General features: G+C 36.0%; 2 protein-coding genes across 8 annotated transcripts in view; both read right to left on the bottom strand.

The window, feature by feature from the left end:
- Nucleotides 1-2,013: 2,013 nt before the first annotated feature.
- Nucleotides 2,014-11,419, bottom strand: LOC139979501 (serine beta-lactamase-like protein LACTB, mitochondrial). Of its 4 annotated transcripts, none has more exons than XM_071990361.1 (8): nucleotides 11,279-11,419; nucleotides 9,888-10,091; nucleotides 9,105-9,171; nucleotides 8,184-8,374; nucleotides 6,765-7,020; nucleotides 5,820-5,985; nucleotides 5,256-5,407; nucleotides 2,014-4,532 (listed from the first exon to the last, which is right to left on the bottom strand). In XM_071990361.1, exons 2-8 carry the CDS (start codon nucleotides 9,960-9,962, stop codon nucleotides 4,144-4,146), a joined length of 1,296 nt encoding a protein of 431 aa, XP_071846462.1. In that variant the 5' UTR covers nucleotides 9,963-10,091; nucleotides 11,279-11,419; the 3' UTR covers nucleotides 2,014-4,143. The 4 variants fall into 4 exon arrangements, with proteins under 4 accessions (XP_071846462.1, XP_071846463.1, XP_071846464.1 ...); XM_071990362.1 differs by lacking the exon at nucleotides 11,279-11,419 and adding an exon at nucleotides 11,091-11,147; XM_071990363.1 differs by lacking the exon at nucleotides 5,256-5,407 and having other exon boundaries at nucleotides 4,294-4,532; nucleotides 5,825-5,985.
- Nucleotides 11,420-11,563: 144 nt separating this feature from the next.
- The window catches only part of LOC139979499 (uncharacterized), a 26,401-nt gene continuing 13,653 nt past the window's right edge, over nucleotides 11,564-24,311 (bottom strand). For all 4 annotated transcript variants that reach the window (XM_071990359.1, XM_071990358.1, XM_071990357.1 and 1 more), the window contains exons 3-17: nucleotides 24,084-24,125; nucleotides 22,922-22,992; nucleotides 22,472-22,589; nucleotides 21,527-21,690; nucleotides 20,708-20,870; nucleotides 20,264-20,347; nucleotides 19,696-19,838; nucleotides 18,900-18,960; nucleotides 17,915-18,023; nucleotides 16,576-16,691; nucleotides 15,242-15,362; nucleotides 14,359-14,444; nucleotides 13,225-13,311; nucleotides 12,670-12,819; nucleotides 11,564-12,425 (exon numbers count right to left, since the gene is read on the bottom strand). In XM_071990359.1, the coding sequence (XP_071846460.1) occupies nucleotides 12,294-12,425; nucleotides 12,670-12,819; nucleotides 13,225-13,311; nucleotides 14,359-14,444; nucleotides 15,242-15,362; nucleotides 16,576-16,691; nucleotides 17,915-18,023; nucleotides 18,900-18,960; nucleotides 19,696-19,838; nucleotides 20,264-20,347; nucleotides 20,708-20,870; nucleotides 21,527-21,690; nucleotides 22,472-22,589; nucleotides 22,922-22,992; nucleotides 24,084-24,125 (1,647 nt within the window). In that variant the 3' untranslated portion in view covers nucleotides 11,564-12,293. The remainder of the gene's footprint in view (nucleotides 12,426-12,669; nucleotides 12,820-13,224; nucleotides 13,312-14,358; nucleotides 14,445-15,241; nucleotides 15,363-16,575; nucleotides 16,692-17,914; nucleotides 18,024-18,899; nucleotides 18,961-19,695; nucleotides 19,839-20,263; nucleotides 20,348-20,707; nucleotides 20,871-21,526; nucleotides 21,691-22,471; nucleotides 22,590-22,921; nucleotides 22,993-24,083; nucleotides 24,126-24,311) is intronic.

Raw genomic sequence — 24,311 nt, 5'->3', positions numbered from 1 at the left:
TTTTGTTCGCCTGAAGTTGCAAACAGAGCGAAAAAAGTGTCATAAGAGGGCGCAAAGGCGATAAATATGTATCTTTTCTGGTAGTTCGCGACACGCTGATTACGAATCTGAAGTTTATTTTGAAATTGGGTACCAAATTGAGGTACTTTTTTAACTTTGCATGACAAAACACCTATTTTTGGCGCAAATAGACATGATATGGACAGAAAGCCTTTCCCGGTCAGATAATTACACGAAATTGGTGTATAACAAAGACAAGAGTGTCTTCTACTTCACGTCTAATTTTAATGTCGATGGGTGTTTCAGAGGGGACAAGAGAGGGGGCTGAAAAGAGGGGGTTTTCCAAATTTTGCACTTATAAAGAACAGTCACGTATTTCTATCTTGTACTTTGGGACCACGTATCTCCCGAACGGAAGCAGATATGGACCTGACAGTTGCAGATTTGGACTCCTGGGCATCGATTATTTCCTGTTACGTCTTTTGGGCGAAATCGATTTTGGGTCAATTTTTGGCAATTTTTATTTGCGCCAAAAATAGGTGTTTTGTCTGAAAAGTGAAAAAAGTACCTCTTTTGGTACCCAATTCCAAAATAAAGTTCAGATTCGTAATCAGCGTGTCGCGAACTACCAGAAAAGATCCACATTTATCGATTTGGCGACAACAAGTTTTTTCACGTCAAAAAAAGGAAGAGCGAAAAACTTTTACGACGAACAAAGGATTAAAATCTTTTGTTGTCCCTAAAAGTTTTTCGCTTTTCTTTTGTTCGCCTGAAGTTGCAAACAGAGCGAAAAAAGTGTCATAAGAGGGCGCAAAGGCGATAAATATGTATCTTTTCTGGTAGTTCGCGACACGCTGATTACGAATCTGAAGTTTATTTTGAAATTGGGTACCAAATTGAGGTACTTTTTTAACTTTGCATGACAAAACACCTATTTTTGGCGCAAATAGACATGATATGGACAGAAAGCCTTTCCCGGTCAGATAATTACACGAAATTGGTGTATAACAAAGACAAGGGTGTCTTCTACTCTACGTCTAATTTAAATGTCGATGGGTGTATCAGAGAGGACAATAGAGGGGGCTGAAAAGAGGGGGTTTTCCAAATTGTGCACTTATAAAGAACACGTGTTTTTTATCTTGTACTTTGGGACCACGTATCTCCCGAACGGAAGCAGATATGGACCTGGGAGTTGCAGATTTGGGATTCTGAGCATCGATTACCCCCTGTTACGTCATTTGGGCGAAATCAAGTTTAGGTCAATCTTGGCAAAAATTGCAAGTGGTAGGTACCCTTATGGTCTTTTTTAAATCAGGTTTTTTGCCCTCACACAACACCCAATTCGAAAATAAATTTCAGATTCGTAATCAGCGTGTCGCGAACTACCATAAAAGATACACATTTAACGCCTTTGCGACAAAAAGTTTTTTCACCTCAAAAATAGTAAGACCGAATAACTTTTACGACGAACAAAGGATTAAAATCTTTTGTTGTCCCTAAAAGTTTTCCGTTTTCTATTGTTCGCGACACGCTGATTACGAATCTGAAGTTTAATTTCGAATTGGGTACCAAAAAGAGGTACTTTTTTAACTTTTCAAGACAAAACACCTATTTTTGGCGCAAATAGAAATAATATGGACAAAGAGCCTTTCCCGGTCAGATAATTACACGAAATTGGTGTATAAGAAAGACAAGGGTGTCTTCTACTCCACGTCTAATTTAAATGTCGATGGGTGATTCAGATAGGACAAGAGAGGGGGCTGAAAAGAGGGGGTTTTCCAAATTGTGCACTTATAAAGAACACGTATTTCTTTCAGGTCCTTTGGGACCACGTATCTCCCGAACGGAAACAGATATGGACCTGGAAGTTGCAGATTCGGGATCCTAAGCATCGATGTCCTCCTGTTACGTCATTTGGGCGATCTCGATTTCGGGTCAATTTTGGCAAAAACAGCAAGGGTTTCTTCTACTCCACGTCTAATATTAATGTCGATGGGTGTTTCTGAGAGGACAAGAGAGGGGCTGAAAAGAGGGTTTTTTCCCCAATTTTGCACTTATATTCTTTATATTAATTATTTTGGAATTGAGTGTTATGGTTTTTCTTAAATATCGATCGAAAATTGCGATTTTTAAAATCTTCTCAAAATTATGTGAAGAACGGATGCCGACCTCTTTAATTTGTTTCAGACATTATTAGTGTTCAAAATAGGTCCATATTCTTCAGAAAAACAGTGTAAATTGAAAATTCAAATCGTTATGTCATCATTTAATATCAAGACATTTCAGGCGAAACAATTGAGTCAGTTCGAAAGGCCCTGGTGGTTTTATCAAATTTCGACCGAAAATTGCGATTTTTAAAAAACTTCTCAAACTGATGCGGAGAAAAGATGCCGACCTTTCTCATATATCAAACATTATTAGTTTTTAAATAGGTCCATTTTCTTCAGAAAGATATCAATACCAAAATGTCCATAACAATGTTAGTCACTAACTCGAACGGTCAATTTTCATTGCAAATATAATTTAAAATAAGATGACTTTCAGTCCGAAACTTACCTTCATTTGATACAAAGAAAAACGAGTAAGATCCCTTATATGTTGGTCATTCCATAGGGCGAGCGATATAGGCTAAAACTCAGTGTATGTATGGGTGTGAATGATGAACCAACAAGACTAATAAAAGAAAAATATAATTACTTGTGATATTAAAGAGCACACATCGTTATGTATTATTGTATGATTGTAAAATATATAATTATATAATAACTAACACAACTACTTTTATTTTTATGGATAATTTGTTATCGTTGAAACTTTGGTGACGTCCTCTGGTCCCAATCACTTTAATCTCACTTAACACAAAAATGTTAGTGACAACTTGATATATACGTGATATGCCATGTTGACAAAAGCGATATTAAACACAATCACATACCGAAATGTGTTGCCAGGTTGCTAGTTATCACATATGCAGTAGTTTTAAGTAAGTAATATCACGTTACATGAATAATACCTGTAGGGAAATAGAAAAGAGTAATTTCATACTTGAGTTACACAAGAATGTTTTGTTTCTTTCTTTTAAGCATATCCCTGATATGAACATGAAAATTTGTGGTAAAGATAATTCACTGCCTGAACAAAATAGTTTAGTTGATGGGCAATGGGCAAGCTCAATTTACTGGGTGACCAAAACAATTAACTGTTGGTTAAATTGCTCACCACTGCAACACACAAACACACCCACAAACAAAAATCATAGTTATTTTCAAAAGATAAATTGAAACGAATCGTACTTTTTAATTGCAAACTGTTTAGTTCATATCTCTTTGTTTATGATTGATTCCAATACTCCGATTTTAATTTTTCGTTTGTTAGAAATGTGTTGGTTGATTTAGCAATACCCTTAATTGTTGGTGTAATATATCTTGATTTAGCATTTTTGACGGTAATGGTCGCTGATAATATGTGATTATGTGCTCTGAATTATCAAATCTGCGAAATAGATTCACTTCTTGAATGGTATCATTTGGATTTACCTTATATTGAATATATCTGTTCACTTATATAGGATTATGATTTATGGAACACTGAACTCTATTTAAATTTGCCACTGAATTAGATCAGAAATCAGAATTTTAAACAGCTGTCATGTCTGCTAAACAGTATCTAGTCCTTGCAAATTTGGTATGTCATGTAATGACCTCTAACCGCAACTGCTACATGTGTACCTGTTTGACCAACGTGAATAGTTATATTTATTATACTGTCTTTATATAGTTTTTTCATCACCACTGCATACCTTTCATATATTTCACTAATTTAAGAAAGTATTTCCTTTTTTTGGGTAGTGGTTTTGGTGCGGTAGGAGTTGAGATTAAGATATTTTAACGACTGCTGCATGCTACATACTAACTATTGACATTAATCGGGCTCCAGTTAAACACGCTTCGGCTGATTTACTTTTGTAAAGCTTTGAACATATTCTTACAAACTTGTACATGCTTGATACAATTAATCACTCACATATTTGAACAAAGTATCCTCTTCTATTTAAAAAGTGTTAGAGGCTTACGTGAAAGCTAGTAAAACCATGGCCAACCTGCCTTCCTTACTTCTAACGCTGTAAAATTCTTTTTATTTATGCTACCGCTTCAAGTAAGATATAAATATAGAAGCAAGTGCCTTAGCGATATGTTGCAAATGATAGTTTTCAATATTTGCCAACATTGCAACTGTTGCTCCATGAAATGTATCATTAACAATTTTTCCCGTCAATGGGATTTTTGTAGCAATGAGATTACCATCACATGTCAAGTCTTCTCCGTCAAGAGTTATATGTATAACTGAACCGAAGCCTACACCTCGTCCAGTGTGGAAGACATGGTGATTAGGTCTAACGTTATTAGCATTGACAATGTTCTCTTTATATGAACGACAGCCTAGTCCATACGTTCCTTGCTCATCGAAGGCATCCTGATACGGCGTCCATAAATGGTGTACAATCTCCGGTCTAAATAAACCATCGCATCTACCTGCAACAATAAAAAATAATGCGAGGTTGCTTTAAAGGAATATACTACGTAGAAGACAATTCAAAACTTCTGTTGAAGGGAGATACTCTTCACTGTTAGTTGAACATCCCATCTCAGTGTCCTCAGGCTTTGATAGATTCAATGTAACATATTTTGACTGGCTGAACTATCTCTTACTCTCGGAAGTCCTCGTGGTTTAGATTCTTTGACACCTTTACTCAGTCCATAATAATATCGTCGCTCACGTATGCTAAAACGTGATACATTTGGAATGTTTGCTAAGCTGCCAGTGCTTTTTGTCGTTACAACAAAATGCAACAATTTTGTAGAAACAATGTTTTCTCTGTGGATTAATGAAAGAAATATCTTACAGAAAATCACTTCAGCTTAATTTCCATGACGGCATCATTCACCAATGCTGTTGGCAATTGCATTCACAAGTCATAATCACCAAGTATAAGGCATATTATCTTTGTCTTATGAGATGCTATAATCAGGGATATGATATTCTCTGCTATAATGACGTGGTTTTTAGCAAAGATGCAAATCATTTTTAGCTGGATATTGCAAAACAATTGGCAGGCAACAGAAGATCCCTTTAATATCCAGCCTTTTGGTTCCTAATAAATGAAGGTTTACCTAAAACGCTTGAATCGCGTCCTTGGCGTTACAGGAGAACATTCCAAGACATATTGATATAACAATATAAATGTTCACCTTTACCTGTGCCATTATAGTAACAACTGCGCAGCATGACATTTGCCAGGTGCGTAAGGTCTTTGACGGTACTCAAATAACCACCTGAAGCCACTTTCCATGAGCAATCCACGATCGGTGAGTTAATCAAATTTCCGTTCGACTGTCGTGAATAATATCTGACGAAATGATGGGTTCTCGACGTTAGGGGATCTTTATGCGACGATACTTAGTTATGGAAAGATGTTTGATCTTCACAAATTAAGGCTTAAACAAATTGCTAAATTGAGACAAGACTCCTAGTTCCTCAGAAAAAAATCATTTGTTGTGCTTTTTATTCCTTCGAGAACATTCCAATGCACGGTACTGAAGATTTATCGACTTCACAAAAACTTGGATAGATAAATAACAATACTTAGAAATTTACACAGACGTTTTATACTGTTAAAACTATTTGATTACTTGTTCCATGATGAATTGCAGTCATGCAGGTCACACCATCTAAATTTGTTTCCAAAATGAACCCCAGAGGGTATTCAAAGAGAAAGCTACTTGCATCGTGGAACCTGCTATTGGTTGTTATAGTCATACCTTACTCTGTTTGCTCTGATATCGTTGTGTACGTCTGGATATGAATAATGAAATCCAAGCTGACACAGCAAATTCGCCATATGGTCGGTAAATTTAGTTCCCACCACGTTTTCGACAATACCAGCGACAATAATCCAACCAAAAGTGGAGTAATGGAACCGACTTCCTATGCAACATGGAAGTAAAAACATTAAATGACGTTTCGACCATCAAACGGTCATATATAACGATTACATGAAAAAGACCTTTCTTAATAATTCGTCCTATTTATATGATGATGACACCCACTGATAGGTATTGATTGATTCTGACAACTTTTAAGCCATTATGGAACAGTATTTATAAATTATCTTACATTATCATTGCTCTGATTGGTTGTAGTGAAACTGTGTATGTAATTTCCCCTGAAGAAATTTCGGTTCTTACTATATTTGTCATCAAAGTATATAGAGAAAACTAAAGGTCTTAATCAACCTGGCATGACAATGTCACATACGTAACCTTGTCTTAGTAGTAGAAGTAAGTTCAGCCTCGTCTATCCGACATGCTCAGTCCTCCTGAAGTCTTGCTACATGATCTAAAATTCTCAATCTTCTATGTGCGACTATGGAATGACCAAGGTGTTTGGTTGGTTTCATTGTAGAGCTCATCGTTTGATAACCAATTGTTATCAAACGATGAGCCATCTACTATTGAGAATATTGCGAGGTAGTCTCCTTTGAAAAGTGTCAATTTTGCGATCAAGATCCTTAGTTGTGCCCCACAGTTCGCAATTGTACAAAAAATACTCTTTAATGAATAAATGCAACAGATAAATTCAAGTAAGATAATTGGAAACGTCCACACAGTTTACTTATCCTCAATAATTATGGGATACATGATTAAAAAATATCAGAAGTTTTTTCTATCTGTTTCCTTTTTTATGTCTCTTAGGATAAGACTCACCTGGTTCATTTATCAGAGGGTCATTCTGAAATAACTCGAGGGAGTTGGATATAGTTTGATATTTGTTCCTGTTGTAAAATTCTGGTGGCAGTGACCCTTCAACCTGTTTGCAATATTCATAAGCATCAATGATCGCGTTTGGTAACTGTGGAGAACCTTCTCTTGAATTAGCTAAACGTTGTCGAATATCAAACTTGGTCAAATAATGACGGAATCCTGCAGTGTGGTTCATCAGTTGTCTGGTTGTAAAAGTTAGCTTCAAATTAAGTTGAGCAAAAATAGAGAACGTTACAAAGCGATACATTTGAAGAAATCGAACGCGTGAATGTTGTCTATAGAAGATAAAATATTATTGAATTGTTGCGAAGTTCAACATATTTGGACATCCACCATTTGGACACCATTTGGACATCCACCAAAGCATCCACCATTTCCAAGCAACAGTCCGTGGGATCAAAAGATTCACATACAAAATAATGGAATATTAAGAATCCTGTAAGAAATATACATCTCACAGCTTCATAATGAATTAATTTCAATATTTCATAAATTGAAGAAATCAAATGAATGAACTGGGTTCATGCTCGCAAAGTCGTGCTGACATATTTCAAAAAGTTCAAAAAAGATCCCTCTCGCTCAACTGATAAAATATCGGTGTAAAATATGAGGGTTACAATTGTATCATATGATATTTGAAGGAACAAAACAGACATAAAAACATACCGCACACAGTAAAATTTTATCTCATAAAGAGTGAAAAATATAGAAAGTATTATTATTATTATGCAAGCTAATAATATTCCATCAGAGACGCCATTCAAACTTGGCCAAACCACATAGTCTCAAACGAGTTTCCTCAATTCCCCGCTTCGGGAGGACAAATCCCGACTAATCTCACATGCGATTAACAATAACTACTGTAACAGTTCTATCCACCAGATATGTGACGTGAGTCACGTGGCATGTTGCAATATGAATATTCACAGCTGTACAACACTTCGAAATTTGCACCCCAAAAAATATAAAGGGCTATATGCCACAAGTTGGAATACTGAAAGAATAAATAGCTGCAGTAAGTAGTACAGCAAAGACTTACTCATTTCCAGAAAACGGTCTCAAATATTTCTCAAACTGACTAAAGACATAATTTAATGGAATTAATTGTTACGACAAAGACCAATGAGTTTTTGTTGCTATAGTTTATGCTTTGTATGTGTCATTACAGCCACAGTATGATCTGGTACTGTGAACGCCAAACCATGACACGTGGTTACTTTCGTACTTCAGTCAGGAAATCGTCATCTTGAAGCATCAAGTCCCTGACATGTCAGGTGCCATGAAACCGCTGATATTTAAACCTCCTGCGGAGTTGTATTCTAGTTTTTATTATTTCGTGACAGAACAAAATATCTTAATTACCTCTTGGTCGTTCCATTTTTTTACCGGAAAGTTTGGTAAATACTCTTGAATTGGTCTGTCAATATCTAGTTTGCCTTCATCGATAAGCTTCGCTACAGCCAGGGTTGTTATCATTTTACTGATGCTCCCTACTCGTACCAGTGTATCCGCTGTCATCTTAACGCTGTTTTCAACATCAGCGTAGCCAAATCCTAAATAAATCAATATGAGTTACAATATTTTATCACAAAAGTAAGTAAACAATTTAATAGCAATCAGAACGGAGTTAATCTTACATAATCTCATCACATTATTTTGTGTACGTAAGATCATGTTCACGTGGGTTCTTTTTCACTTTCTTTTTATTTAACCCCTTAAAACAGCGGGTAAATGAAATGCATACATTCTTCAAAAATACTTAAAGGATCACGTACATAACATTAACTCAAGTAATTTGTAGTTTTTCCGAGAAAAATATCATAAAAGTAAAAAATAATCAAAATTACAACAATAAAACGCAAAATGGTATTATTCTTTATACATAGTTGGTTGGTTCTTCTTCGACCAGATACCAATGCTTCCTTATCTGCAAAGCATATTTAGTCAAGTTTACATTCATAAACAAAATATACAATATTTTTATGGATATCATAATTAAGACAGTTAGATATTCCAACAAATCCAAGTCTTTTAATTAGATGAACAAGTTGTGATATGACTATTTTCGGTGTAACTTGTCTTAAATTGCTTCCATGATAATAGCCTTTCATTCTTGGAGAAAACCAAATAAACTTCTTTCACTGTTATGTCGCGATACTTTGGAAGAGGGTATGTCACTAAGGGAGGGTAGGGGATGGGGTAGAGGAGAAGGGGATACAGTAGGGTAGGGGTCGTCGATTTAGCATTTAGTTATTTGGGTGAGTAATGGATGTTGGTGATTACCTTCTTCCCAAACTGTCTGTCCATCTACGCCGACGGCCACTGAAAGTCCAGGTATTCCTTTGCGTTCCTGACAAAGTAAATTATAGATACAAGTCAGCACGTTATCATTGACATAACTTTGAGAAGACACCATCTCGTCTCTACTCTTTCTGATCTATTCCTTATCTTACTATGTGATTTGGTTGGATCAAAAGCATGGTGGCCGGCGAACATGGTTCTTCAGAAAGAAATTCTATTACAATTCCTCTGCAGACATGCAATTTTGAGATGTCTTAGAACATAAATCTGGAAATATTGCAACTTTCAGGGACTTCGTCCTGTGGATCCCGAATGGGTTTTGCGTAAAAGCGCCTGCAACTTGTTGATCTAATACTTTGATAAACTTTGTTCTACAAGTCACTGCAGTTGGTGTTTACAAATCTAGCTTGTATGCATTTTTCAGTCTATGCTTTACCATGACCCACCCCACCACTCCCACTTCGCCATCATTCCAAAATTGTGTATGTTGGCCTGTCTCTCACCTACCCTTATTCAAATGAAGAGAAAAACAGACATACACTTCATTTGCGACAACACTTCATTCGACATAACTCTATCGATAAAAATAAGATACACTGAGTTTTATACTGGTGCTGTCAAAAATGGACTAAATCTCGATAAAAACCTTCCTCGCGTATTCCGCTCAAATGATTTCCAAACCGATAGCTGAGTTTCCTGATTAACATATCACCCTTAAGCTTGATATATTCAGTAACAAACATCACGAGTAATGCGGGTACTCACCATCAGAGTTGTTAGCAATGATCGGGCCAGGGCTGTGGCCTTATGGAATCTCGTGCTGGGTAGATACAACGTCATCACGCAGTAGGTTAGTGGTGTACGTTGAAATTGTTCACAGTTCGCATCTCACACAGTTCATTCCGTGTTATAAAGTTCCAAACAACTCAGAAATTTCCCGTCCCACATTTTACTTTCTTGGCTCTTCAACTGTAATAAAATGAACAAGAGAAACATAAGCATAAATGATCATCTATTTGCCTATAAATTAGTCTACGATTAGACACAAACTCGGCTCTTTCATCAATGGAAGTAAGTCTTTATTTCTTTACTGTACAAGGGTTTGAGATCCGGCTTTGGGGATCACAAATGATTTTGAGTTGGTAAGCATCATGTTTGATCTCTTAGAGTAAGGAAAAATATGTCACCAAAAACAGAATTAGTATTGTTTGATACAGGTGACAAACGCCTACAGTGGAATTACAACCTTCCTTACTGGTTTCGAACCTCTGGACAAACAATCAGCGGCCATAGCCTAGTGATTAGGGTGTCCGCGAATAGAGCAGAAGGTCCGGGTTCGAGTCCCGGTGGAGGCTGGGAGTTTTTCACTGTTCTTGATTTTCCAACTCATAACGATTTTCATTTATATATAATATACATATATATAATGTATATATAATACATATTATATATATATATGTATATATATATGTATTATATATACATTATATATATATATATATATATATATATATATATATATATATATATATATACATTAAGGTTTTTAGAACCACGATATCGTCTGCTGACGAGCACCAAATTGCTCTTGTTAGTAACTATACGAACCGAAGTGTAAATTGATCATCATATTGAGAAACGGTTAATACGGTAAAAATATATTAACTCATTAGTCTAATATCTCTAAAATAGCGCTGAATATAGATTTACTATACTAGCGTTTTGCGCACCTGCTACATTGTTAGGAAAAAGGTTTATAAAAGGTCAAATATAAATCAAGCCGTTAATAACTCCATCTAGGCTCACATATTATGCCTTACCATACGACTCTTCACACAAAGATGGTCTGAAATACTTTAACAAAGCAGATTGGGTGAAAGTAAGTGCTAGACTGACCGTCTGTTTATAGCTCCATGGTCATACTAACTCAGATATGCACGGAGAGAACTCGTGAAAGACAACACTTACTCAGTTATGCATGGAGAGAACTCAGCACCCGAGAAGTCCAAATGAGGCTGTTGTAAACTACGCATAAAAGAGATCGACAAACACATCAACCATTGGCAAGAATTAGTAGGCCTATGTCTGGTTATCCAGCTAGACAGAAAGTTACATAGGACCACAAAGCAGAGCGAAGGAAGTCTATTATAGCTTACCTTTGTTTCACCAAATTGGCATCCAATCGATTGGTGGTTAATCAATTTTCTTCTATGATCAGTGAGCCATTTGATATAAAGAGTTGCTGGTGGACAAACAACTGTTGTTGTGTGTTTTCTTGTTGCATGTTTGCAGTTCACTGCGGCAAACGGTAATGGTTTGAGAAAGGTTAAGTTCAACGATTTATTTGAAGAGGATATACTGTTTGTACTTACAAGTAATGAGCAGCATATATCCGGAAAATGTTAAAGTACAAAGTTTTACAAAATAAAGGAAACTAACAATTTTACTTGAATTCTCAATTTACTCAATTACTCTGATAAATATTAATGTGTTGAATGTAATGAAAATGAAAATACAGATGATTTATTTGGCAATGCGCGTTGGCATAGTGAAACCTTTCACTTTCCCTGTACCTCTAGTTTCAAAGCAATGTTGTTATTAAAACCAAGAGCAATAACCGGACCGTACTAAACCCTTCGATATGTATAAAAAAATATGAACAATGAATTGCATAAATACATTAACAACAAATTAAAGGCAAGCGCCCGATGGTCCCTTATTCAAACATATACTTGTCTGTTTGGATGGTTGGGAAATCAGGAGAGCTTTTTCCACATATACGCTACTAAGGCTTTATAATCTTTGAAAGACATGGTGTTATAAAAAGAAAAACAGCCCTATATATGATAATTTCTCGTTTAGCTCGTGTGTTACCGATTTAAAATGCATGCTACTACATTAATTCAATATATGCTAGCATTACATCGAACATATGCTAGCAAGAAATCGTACATGTATATGCTTCCAATAATTGAAAACACGGAAGCATATATCGGATTTATGTCTGTATTAATTGGATAGAAATTCAAATCGAATGAATGTCCACTCATCATAAAATCTTAAATTATGTCATGCCACCATGGATCACATGGTGCAAATGACAAAGTTTACAATGGAGTCACACCCATGTGTATTTTCTGTCTATTTTAGCTCTTCTGTAGTCACCGATGGTTAGCTGGTGGCAAAGGATTTATCTCGTTTTCGGCTGTAGATCTGTTCCAATATTTCATTTTTGTGGGTTTTCCACGCCCGCTGCTGTTGAACTATTTGAAGTGTTTTCCGAGCTGTCGGGTACTCGATGGTCTTGAGAAAAGAAATCAAGCATCAAACAACATCATAAAATTTGATAAATACCACATATCATCAATATGAAACATTCAAACTGTAATGAATATCACAAAACTCCAATCTAAGTTAGCCATCAAACTGTGTTAAAGAGTCAGAAATATTATTACCAATACCACAAATTTTATCTCACCAAACGCAAGATTCTTGACAAATTTACTCTGCAGGCTTAAACAAAAGCAACGTTTTGACGTAAACTCACCGTTTTGCTGGCTGCATCTAATGCTTTAGATAAATTGGAATCACTGGAGAAGAACTTCTTCGAGACAAAAATCACTTCCGAACCGTCGCTTCTCAGGATTAGCCTTATTCTTTCGTCGACGTTGTTAGTATTAAGAATCGACTCTAAGCCCTAAATAACAATAATAATAATAATAATAGCAATTATATTAATAACAATAACAATAATAGCAATAATAGTATTAATGAACAAAAAGACATTTATATCAGTTCATATCATATATATTGTCTCAATGACATCTTTTAGTTTTATAATCACATTCATGATCAATAAATGCAAATACCAACTTTGAACTTTAAAATGTTATAACATTATAAGTATTAAGAATTTACTCGAAGCCAGCTTGCATATGAACAATAAAATTTCATAGTCCCCATCTTGTCCATATGATCGATCAACAAGACTATTTATACTGAAACTTTAAATAATCTCAAAACATTTTTTTTAAATTATGCATCCATTATATGTTTTGCTGTTGGAATAGCGTGTCGATAGTATTCATGGGACGCGACTTACAAACAATGATCCTTTGTTGAGTTGTGCGATTTGAACAAATAGCTTCTCTGAGTTTCCTATCAGCATAGACTCCATATTTCTTCTACGCTGTTAGATTGCAAAGAAGAGTAAAATGATCATTAAAAATGAGAGAAGTCAACTACATTATTTTCTGATTTCAGCATGGATTCCTTTTGCGTACAATATATATGTATCTATATGTATATATGTGTGTATGTAAGTAAGTATGTATGTATTTTAGGTCCTCCTGCAAGCAGGAACTCGCGAAGAAGCCATCATTGGCTTATCAAAGCCGCAAGCTGACCGAAGTCAGTCTCTTGGATTCATATTTAACGTCCATGATTATGAATTGTCAGCAACTCTGTAACTGGACGACATACATTAATCTTGGAGTGACTCGAACTCGGACATTATGATTGAAAGGCACCGGCGTAAACCACTGAGCTAAACACTCCAACTATAAGCTAAGTTTCTTATACTAATATTAAATTAAGTACATTGCAGAAAACGGTATAGGCAACCCTCTCACACAAAAAGCCCTTTTCACTAACGTATTGATATAGTAACCGCCATATGTATTTTCAATGTAAATGAGAGCCATCTGTATGGCAAATGCATCGCAATATCATCGGTTCCCACAAGAACACAGTGATTGTAGAACTAAAATATGATCGTCGTCGTTAAGTGGTTAAACAATGTTGTTCGAATCCTAACCAAATTAGGACTTTGTTCCTTTGGGCAAGACAATTAACCTCCATTGCCTCTCTTAATGAAGCCCTTCATCTCTATACATGGGAACCTTTGATGTATCTTGTAGTCATAGTTGAGTACGCCGGATTGTAGCTGCCCCGTTCTGTTTATGGGATGTCGACGACGGGAGGCGTATAGTTGTCACACATCGCAGTGCCATGAGTTGTACACACTTGTGTTTGGGGGTGTGATAAGTCACCGGTGACCAGGAATTAATGTCACAGTGTGGTTGCGTGTATATATATGTTACCGGTGCTTTATAAGTACACAAGTTAAATTTGTATCTTTTTATTATATTTCTTCTTCCTATTATGATAGGATAAAGGCAAAAATTATCTACTGCACAACTTGTAGCAGATAATGCAATCGATTTAGATGACATACCTCTCTGTCGCCAACCATGGTCGTAGCTACAGTAAGCCGTTTCCAAGTCCTGATAACTCCATCTTTCGAATCTAAAAGTTCTCTGTCTGCAAGTATATGGAGAATGTAATCATTCTCGGTCTGAAGTTTACCTAAGTTTACTGAAACATCTGGACTCCATGTCATATGTTTTAGTTTACATTTGCATACCTCGATTTGCGAGCTTATACCTTATTGTCACGAAGAACTTCAGTCTTTATGGTAACTCATCCAGACCACCAGATATGAGCCAAAGATATATTTCTATATCTGTTCAACGCAACTGAGGAAGTTTAGTTTTAAATGTACATATATATTTCTATACGACATGTGCTTTTTGATCCTTGATAAATTAGATGGTTCATAATCTACCCCATATCCTCCCACCTTCTGAAATTATATTTACGTAACTAATCATGAGTGGTTACACATGCAATCAAACATCAATAATGCAATGTTTGAACGGTTTCGATGGATTTTGTTTTGTTGATACGCATGGTACTGTGTTTGTTAAAGGATAACTTTTTAATTTAATATATTTAATATATATATATATATATATATATATATATATAAATATACATATATATATATACATATACATATATATAAAAATCCTTTAACAAACACAGTACCATTCGTATAAACAAAACAAACTCCATCGAAACCGTTCTAACATTGCATGATTGATATCTGATTGCATGTGTACCCACGCATGTTTCTATGTGAGTTTATAATGAATCGCTGTAATAGTCGCTTGCAAGAGTGTTCGTTGTGTAACAAGACGGTTTGAGAGATAGTAGGCCTATACTCCTACATGACTACCATTTATAGTCTATATATTAGAATAATCAAACTGGGTTACCTGTCTCTGAGGGATGTGTGGTAGGGAATGGGTCTTCTCTTTCACCAAAAATCGTCTTTGGTATTGCAAGAACTTTTTCTTTCTCAGCCGCTGCCTCCGCTTCCAACTGTGGGGTGGTTACCTAGAAGTAAAAATCAACTCGATTTAAGCTTAAACGTAACAACCTGAAGATGCATGACTATTAAAAACATGATATTCGTTTCATACGTTAATAAGGTCATGTGTTTAGAATGGCAAAAAACCGGTAAATATGATTCTTTAATCACATATACCCTTTACTAGTTAATAAAGCTTCATGATTGCTTAAATAATTAATTTTATATCTACTTTTCTTTTATATCGATGAAACAGTATCACCCTATACTCTTGTGTGAAACGGTATGACTGCCTAATGATTTGTAAACACCTCTTTACCCATATACCCTATTACCTAAGCACGAGTTAGGGATCTAGAGGGACAAGGTAATCTTTGTCAGGAGTAAGAAATTGCCTTGAGTTATCATTGAAATGAGTGGACTCGGCATAAAAGGGCAATTTTCACATATCTCATAGGGCACAAAGGCTTCTTTTTTATCAAGGTGAGAAAAAACACGTGCAGAAATGACCGACAACATTAACGATTCAAAGGTGGGCGTTTGTAAACCCTTTCTCTAGATCTTAACGTTTCCCGCATCTGCTTTATAGTTTTTTTGCAGACGCACATATTGTAAGTTTCGGGCAATTTATTTTACCTGATTTAATTTGATGGTGACGGTTACTGTTCGACATAATTGTGAGAGAACCTATGTGTGGCATATTTGATTGCAGGGGTACGGTGGTTGTTGCCGTTAGGCCCGTAAAACCAGAGTTCTATTTGGGGCATGTTGGTTGATGTCTGTCCTGGGAACGGGTCTAGTGGAGGGGTCTTTGGAAAGTTCTGCCTGAGTTAGGGGCTTACATACAACTGGGCGCAGTTATTTTCATAATTTTAACTACGGTACATAAATTTCCTACAGTACACTGCCATTTCTTTCCTACTCGTTTTCTTTGTGAAGAAGGTATGGCGGTTCAGTGACTTCCCCATAACCTATTCTCGATTTCCTGCGGAAATATGTTTTGCTGCTCAGTGATTTGTATGCTCTTGTTATAAAAGATACCGTTTGATTTCTAATACATCATATTAAATTATAGTTTTAGTCCTTTATGGGAAGGTATATATGATGGGTATACGTTATGAATATGTTTTTTTCAGCACCCAATTATACCAGTGAGTCTATTCAGCATGTTGAGACAATTTCATTCATAATTTTAATTGATTTAATATTCTTCATGTGTGAAACAAAACAATCACTTACTTGTAGTCCATTGACAAGAAAGGTTCCAGAGATCTCCTTGTCATTCCTATGTAGTTCATCTATCGCATGATCTGACCAACCTCGGCGAGCTGCGTCGTTCTTATTTAGTGCGTGAACTGAGGAGAGATACAAATGAGACATTGCTCAGACGTGTCCTTCAAGTTACAGAAAATAGTTTATCTATGGCTCACGTGATGTGCTTGACAAATGCCAATTTCTGCTTACCATCGGAAACATTAATTAAATGAACACAATGTAGTAACGATAGAAATCAGTCCCATGTCGGAGTATGTCGCGTTAAGATCATGTTTCGGTTTCATTTGTAGTCTACTCAGTGCATTACGTGTGAACATAGGCGTATGAGCCCAACTTGATTTTTTTTTGGGGGGGGGGCTGTAACGACTTGCCCGAATAATATAACCAAAATTTTTCGTTCAACATGTTAATGTGCATATCATATAGGCATGCATCGGTTATTACATCGCATGCCAATAACATACAATCATTTGCCGTGTTATTACCCTTCCATATTGGTTATAATTATTGGGGAAGTCGTTACAATAATAACGATCATAAATATATCAATTTAACCATTGAAAAACACTTTGCAAATTATTTTTCTTTCAGTATGTGCCCGAAAAATTCTCAGCATATTGCCCGAATTTTCACAATTTTTTTCTGCAGTGATGGCATAAAAGAGAAAAACAGAAGCTGCCAGCACAGATCGTAGAATAGAAACTGAAAATGGATGTAGTAACTGGACTGTTATATAGAGAAATTACAGAAAATAAAGCTCACTTAACTCTAGAAATAAATATTGATATGAACTGTTTCCGCAGTCATAGAATTGCAATATTAATCAATACAATAAAACATCATAAAGTCAACAACAAAAAGAAGCACTGAATATTCAAAACGTACCACCGACATCGGTGAAAACTGTTTTCTTCACACACACAAAAATAAAAATAACAATGTGTTTGTTAAAAACTCAATGACAACATTCAACTGATCATTTTACAATTTCTTTCATAAAATGGATCCTAAGTGTCATGAATATTAATAAACTTGACCTCTGAGGTCAGATCGAAAAAAAAAGAGGTTTCCTTATCTCACATGATCAGCTTTTAAATCACATGTTACAACTTGTTGTATACTGTAATGTCACATATTTTAATTTGAAAAAGAGAGAGATGTCATGAATATTAATAAACCTGACCTCTGAGGTCAGATCGACATACCTCTAAATATGGTGTCCTGAGTCTAACATATCACACTAAGTAGAGAAAAAAAGTAATACGTTGTTGATAAATATGATAATCCTGATTTGTTTACTCACTGCTTCGTCTTAATGCTGCCTCTGCCTTCCAGTCATCCGTATGTATCGAATGTTTCGATTGTTCACTTCTTTCACATCCAGATATTTCGGCGATCACGTGACATCTTCCCTGTTCGGATTAAGTCGAAAATCAATGCGTTATTAACACACAGCGGGATCAGCTATATATTCACAGATAGGGTACATGGATTCTAAATTCTAGTTGATCCGAACTTCTAAACAACAGATACTTCAGTCAATTGAACATGAATGTGAAGAAATCAAGCGTAAAGAGAAATTAATATGAGCCAATTAATTTTCAACAGTTGCGGTATGTTAATGTAATTTTAGTAAAGGTCAGAAACTTTTTAAAGATATGGAAACTACATGGCGGTTTAATCGAGTTAACCTCATTAACGTCCGGTTTAATTTAGGAATTTATTATCAAACCATAGGCCTATTTATTTTACTTATGAGACGTAGAATTATAATTACAAGCATGGTTAATTGCTGCAGCAATTCCTCCCGCTAAAGGACAGTAGGAACAAAAAGGTAAACTATTCAAATATTTCGTTAACTGTCGAATCAATTTGTTTTCATGGTCACTGTCAATAATTTAGGAGGGATCATCCCTTCTCTTAAACAATTATTACGTCATGTGAGCATAATACTGTAATCGAAGGCTCTTAAACTTTGTTCATCTGTTATACCTTTTAATGAATTTCGGTTTTGTCTATTGTGAATTGCGGAAAAGTTGGTATCATTACGTTTCGTAACAAAACATAAACAACCATGTTGGAACTGTATCTCCCTGTTACGGATTGATATATATATATATATATATATATATATATATATATATATATATATACTAGTGTATGTGTATTTGATTTATTAAGATTTCGTGATACATTGTAAATTATAATTCTACCTATCATGTCACACGGCTGTCGAAATACGATATAACAAAAAAAAACATGTAAATATAGAAGTAAAATACACTTACCGTTTTTATCACGTAGAGAAATTCACTCTCGTACATGTCTTTGCAAATGATAGCTCCTGCCCTAAAAGAAGCACAAACATGTACAGACTGACATTCATGTCAAACAAACCAGATTATATCACTGTGATTGTAAACAAATAGCCTTACTTAATAGAGTTAGAATTACTCTAAAATTGTATGTAACAGTTATTAAGGTGTTTCTCTTCCGCTTACATGCAATGACGGGAAAAAAATCATTTTACAAAACAGGCAATGGTTTACAAATGTATCATTTCTCTTGCATAGCAATTGTCACTTTAATACTGTCGCCGCTCAATAGGTGCTTCTGGTAAATATTTTTGATGTGGAATTTTGTTCAAAACGTCTCGCGAGTCAAGGCTTGGTAATATTCCTGATCAAACCCACAAGATGTTTTAAGCCTTAGGTTTTTAAATTACTCATTCTTACATAAAACAACAAGCAGAAGAGACAAATATGCATCTATATGGGTAAGTGACTCTGAATGGACGTTACCGTAGCAACTGTATACTACCACTATGACTTCATTTGTAAAGAAGGGGATGGGTTCATTCATGACCTCATTTTTATGTTTGATCTACCCTACGTTGCTGTTACTGTCGGTTCCAAATCAAATCTGACCAATAGATAAGTAGTTGCGTACAAAACTTTTACAGAGAGATGTATTACATTGATTGAACTTCTACTGTAAAAATAATTTGTTTATATTCAAAATATCTTCTTCAAAAGGTGTATATAGCAACCTTGAATGTGTTGGTATTATACTTAAAGGGCTTACTTGAAGTACTGTGTATAAATGGCGGTAGGATTATCTTTGATCTTCTCGTCATCTAAATTTAGCTCCAGGTGGTTCTCGCGACAGAAAAGAACTAGTTCCTCTCTTCGTCTCCTTAGAGGATCTCGAATAGATCGATTGAAATTCTGGATTAAGAAAATGTAGAGGACCTTCGTAATAGCACAGCCTAGGCACACCTGTAATTCATTATACGTTAAATCTCGTAACGCACTGCAAGTCATTACATAATGTTTACCCTCGTATAACGCTCCAGTCGTCTCATTTTTCCGGTATGCATTGTACGCCATCGTGCTTATTCTCCTTCACTTTATGTACCTTACATAGGATTTTAGTTATACGGTTAGGCTCACCTCTTGATTAATTAAAAGTACTTCTACTTCATCTTTACACAGATGACTGCCCTCTTGCACCCATGTAAGAGAGTATTTTAGTTATACGATTAGGCTCACCTCTTGATTAATTAAAAGTACTTCTACTTCATCTTTACAAATGACTGTCCTCTTGCACCCATGTAAGAGACTATATATTTTAGTTATACGGTTAGACTCACCTCTTGATTAATTAAAAGTACTTCTACTTCATCTTTACAGATGACTGTCACTGTCCTCTTGCACCCATGTAAGAGACTATTGTCCTGAAGGAAAATAAAACGATGAATTAAATTATCCTTGATTGAAAATATTTGACAATCGACCTTGCTTTTGCCTCCTTTCTTCACTATTATTAAATTTTATATTTATATCCATTTATGTCTATTCAGCTACATTGGAAGAATAAGTCCAAACAGCTGAACAGGATTTCAAATGTGTGGGATAGGGGTGAAACTATCTCGACTCTGTTATAGGTAGCCTTTGTGAATCTTTGTGGAAAGGCCCGAGGCTAATGAGGGATTTTATAAAGGAGATGTTGAGGCCCTGGTGACGTTAAATACGATTCACACGGTTCCGACTTGGCACATGGTTTTTGTGAATCGCAAGAAATTTAGTTTCCTTACCCCAAATGCCTCTCCGCTGGATATTTCGTCGATTGTTCGGATGAAGGTTTCCCCGTTACGAGGGTCCACTTCTTTCTTGTTGATGAGACAAGTCCCAGATAAGATTATGTAATAACAAGAGGCCACGTGACCTTCCTTCAGAATGATTCGACGAGGTTCAAATCTGATAAAAACAAGAATAAATATGACGTCATAATTGTTTGTATGGGGTTGTTGCTTTCAGTTAATTGATTACAAACTATCCTTCGGCATGTAAAGTAAAACCTGTATTATCCGGCATGTCTGGACTAGATCATTTTTCCAGATAGTATTTTTTGTTTACTTTTCTTTTTTGGGTATCTTTACTACGCGTGTACGCTTGGATTCGTCCATAATTTTTTCAGGGCATGAATGGACTGCACCCTGCACAAGTGTATCACCCGGTTGAGTCACTATTCAAAGGCCTACAGTACTTTAATTTCGCACTTCCAAACTGTTCTATTAGTATGAATATCCTGTCTCTATTAAATGATGGTAATTATATAAAGAAGCCTGGTTAATGAATGTGTTGGAGATAAATTACAACAACATTCATCGCTTTCAAGGCACCATGTATATTTACCCTCAAATATAATTTTATAAGTCCTACAACACTTAATTAACAAATTTCACATCATCCATTCTGGAAATAATTTGGGAATCTGAACATCCATAAAAGTCCTTTGAAATTGTTTATTACATTTTAGCGAGATAGCATACGGATGTTCAAATTTAAGCATAACTGTCATTGCTTTATTGAATAACATATGTTAATGATATATAACAAATATATAAACATACTTTTGATACTCCATAACTCGGGCAAGTTGATGTTTAGCTATTGAGTCGTTCTGCTCAAAAGCTTTATTATTTCTCAACAATGCCAGTACTACTGCCACGTCTTCCTTCGTACGTTGATGCGGCTTCAGCGACAGGATACTTTTAAGCTTTTCCGAACCTCGCGTCTGTAAACAACAACATATGAAAAGTAATGTTCTCATTTCATGTTAGTATGGGTTCACTCTTCTCGAATGTATAGTCATGGTGCGATGACGTTATATACAATTTTTGTTTCTGTCTTTTAACGTATCAGTGGTTTCTTTCCTTCCATACATAGTTTTCTCCTAGCTCACCATTTCCGACCCCTGCCCTCCCCCTCTTAGCCCCATCCCCCTATCTTTGCATTGGTATGGAAAAATAACCTACAAAACGTCAGTGTTGCTCACTAAATCATCCCCGAAAAAAATGAGTCCCTCCCGTTCTTCTATCTCATCTACCCCTCCATTCCTCCGTCTTCCCCTCACCTGTCTCCCTCACTACTCTCTACCCGCTCCTTTCTCGCCTCTACCCTCTCCATTCTCCCCCTCGACCCTTTCCATTCTCCTCAGCTTTACCCTCTCCATTCTCCCCCTCTACCGTATTCATTCTCCCCCTCGACCGTCTCCATTCTCCTCAGCTCTACCTTCTCCATTCTCCCCTTTCCTTTCTCTTTTCTCCCATCTCACTTCTACCCTCTTCATTTTCCCCCTCTACTCTCTACATTATCCCCTCCTTTCTCCCCTCTACCCTCTCTACCTCTCCTTTCTCCCCTCTCCTTTCTCCCCTCTACCCTCTCTCCTCTACCCTCTTCCCTCTCTCGGCTGCTCTGTACACCCTGTATCTGTGGTGACGGTTATGAGATTGGTACAGAATAATTTCACTATGTTCCCATTCATTTAAAGAAACAAAATCAAGTATCATTTTTACCACTCTGAGCTTCGAAAAAGTGATTGGGTCGAACGCAAGATTCTTTTCCATATCAGACCTTAAGTTGAGGTGCATCTCCACCCATGACCATTGTTTGGTAGGACCATCCTTAACATAGCTGGAACAAAAAGAAAACACACAAATATAGCAATCAAGTGGTATGCTTAGGAACAAAACTTCAAGAATTTCGCACACTTGAGGCACGAATATCCCTTTAAAACTTGAAAGGTAAGTTTGCATTCCAGACATGCATCGATGTTATACATCATGCATTTGGTTTCCTTGTTGACTATAGTAATAGTCTGTTTACTAGTTACATCTGCTATACCACAACAGATCATTATCATGCACAGTGCCATTACAAATCATAGCTGTAAAGTCATGCATCTACGAAACTACTGTACACTTATTGTATTGGCAAAGTGAAAAATTATTTTAACAATAGCTTACCTCTTCAGGGCCAAACATATACCAGCAATTACTCGAATGGTACCAGATACTCTTCGAAACCTTCCAAACGCCTTTTAAATTAAAAAAAAAAATGAATTGAAATTAATGATACGCATGCATTGTATGTTTCGTACAACATGTGATGACTCGTCATCATCGTCATCACCGTCATCGTCGTCGTCCTCATCGTCATCATGGCACACTCAACGTATTGACAATAGAGCCTCTAATCATAGGCGTAGGAGCCCAATTTGATTTGGGGGCTGTAACGACTTGCCCGAAAATTATAACCAACATTTTTCGCGTTCAACTTCTTAATGGGCATATCATATAGGCATGCATCGGTTATCACATCGCATGCCAATAACATACAATCGTATTATTATCCTTCCATATTGGTTACAATTATTGGGGAAGTCGTTACAATAATAATGATATAACAATCATATAAGTTTAACCATTGATAAACACATTGCAAATTATTTTTCTTTCAGTAGGTGCCCAAAAAATTCTCAGCATATTGCCCGAATTTTCACAATAATATTTGGTTGAGGGTCTGCAGCTCCCCCCCCCCCCCCGCCTCCCGCCTCCTACGCCTATGTCTCTAATGGGACGCATTCAAAGTATGAAATATAAGATGTGCTACATTAACGAAAGGTGGAATATCTATACTGAAACAAACAACGGTAACATTATCCACCATGAGACACTGGATTACATTCTTTACCTATTGACTAACATATTTCATTGGAGGCTGTTTATTTAAATGATTTTCAAGACTTGAACATTATTGCCTTTAAATATTTTACAGTGATCGTGGTAAGAGTTCACGTAATATGATTTAGTTGTATTTCTCATTCAGCCACAGTAATATGTGAGGGAGAGTATTTTATTCATTACCGTATGACTGTAGGGTACACATTTAAGTATATTGTAATCTATGTACACTCAATCCAGTACAACTTAGCTAAGTTGCAGTTGGCGAACGTTATAAGGTCGTTATTCACGAAAACCCGGCTCTTCGAGTCTTACCATAGTAATGTTAATTAGACCCTCAAGTGAAATGTCATTGTCTACGGTAATTGAACTGACCCTATGATTGTAAAACTGTATAATCTAAAGCAAATGAGAACAACAGATTAATAAATATAGTAAAGCTCACCTTCCCTTTGTGCCGTTGGTGATTACCTAATTGTTGTGCAACCTGATAAAAAGGGGGGGGGGGAATAAACAACTATTAACTTTATTTTATTATTTTATTCAAAGTAAATTGCTTACTAAATCAGCGTTGATTACCCTCTTTCGTGTTATCATTGTGTTTATATCCAGAATGGCTTACACCATATGCACTGATAACAAGCCTAAAGCAAGACAGTCGCCCCCCCCCCCA

This window comes from Apostichopus japonicus, chromosome 14, assembly GCF_037975245.1.
Source record: "Apostichopus japonicus isolate 1M-3 chromosome 14, ASM3797524v1, whole genome shotgun sequence".
In the NCBI taxonomy this organism is placed as follows: Eukaryota; Metazoa; Echinodermata; class Holothuroidea; order Aspidochirotida; family Stichopodidae; genus Apostichopus; species Apostichopus japonicus.
This window is presented reverse-complemented; position numbering and strand designations above follow the sequence as displayed.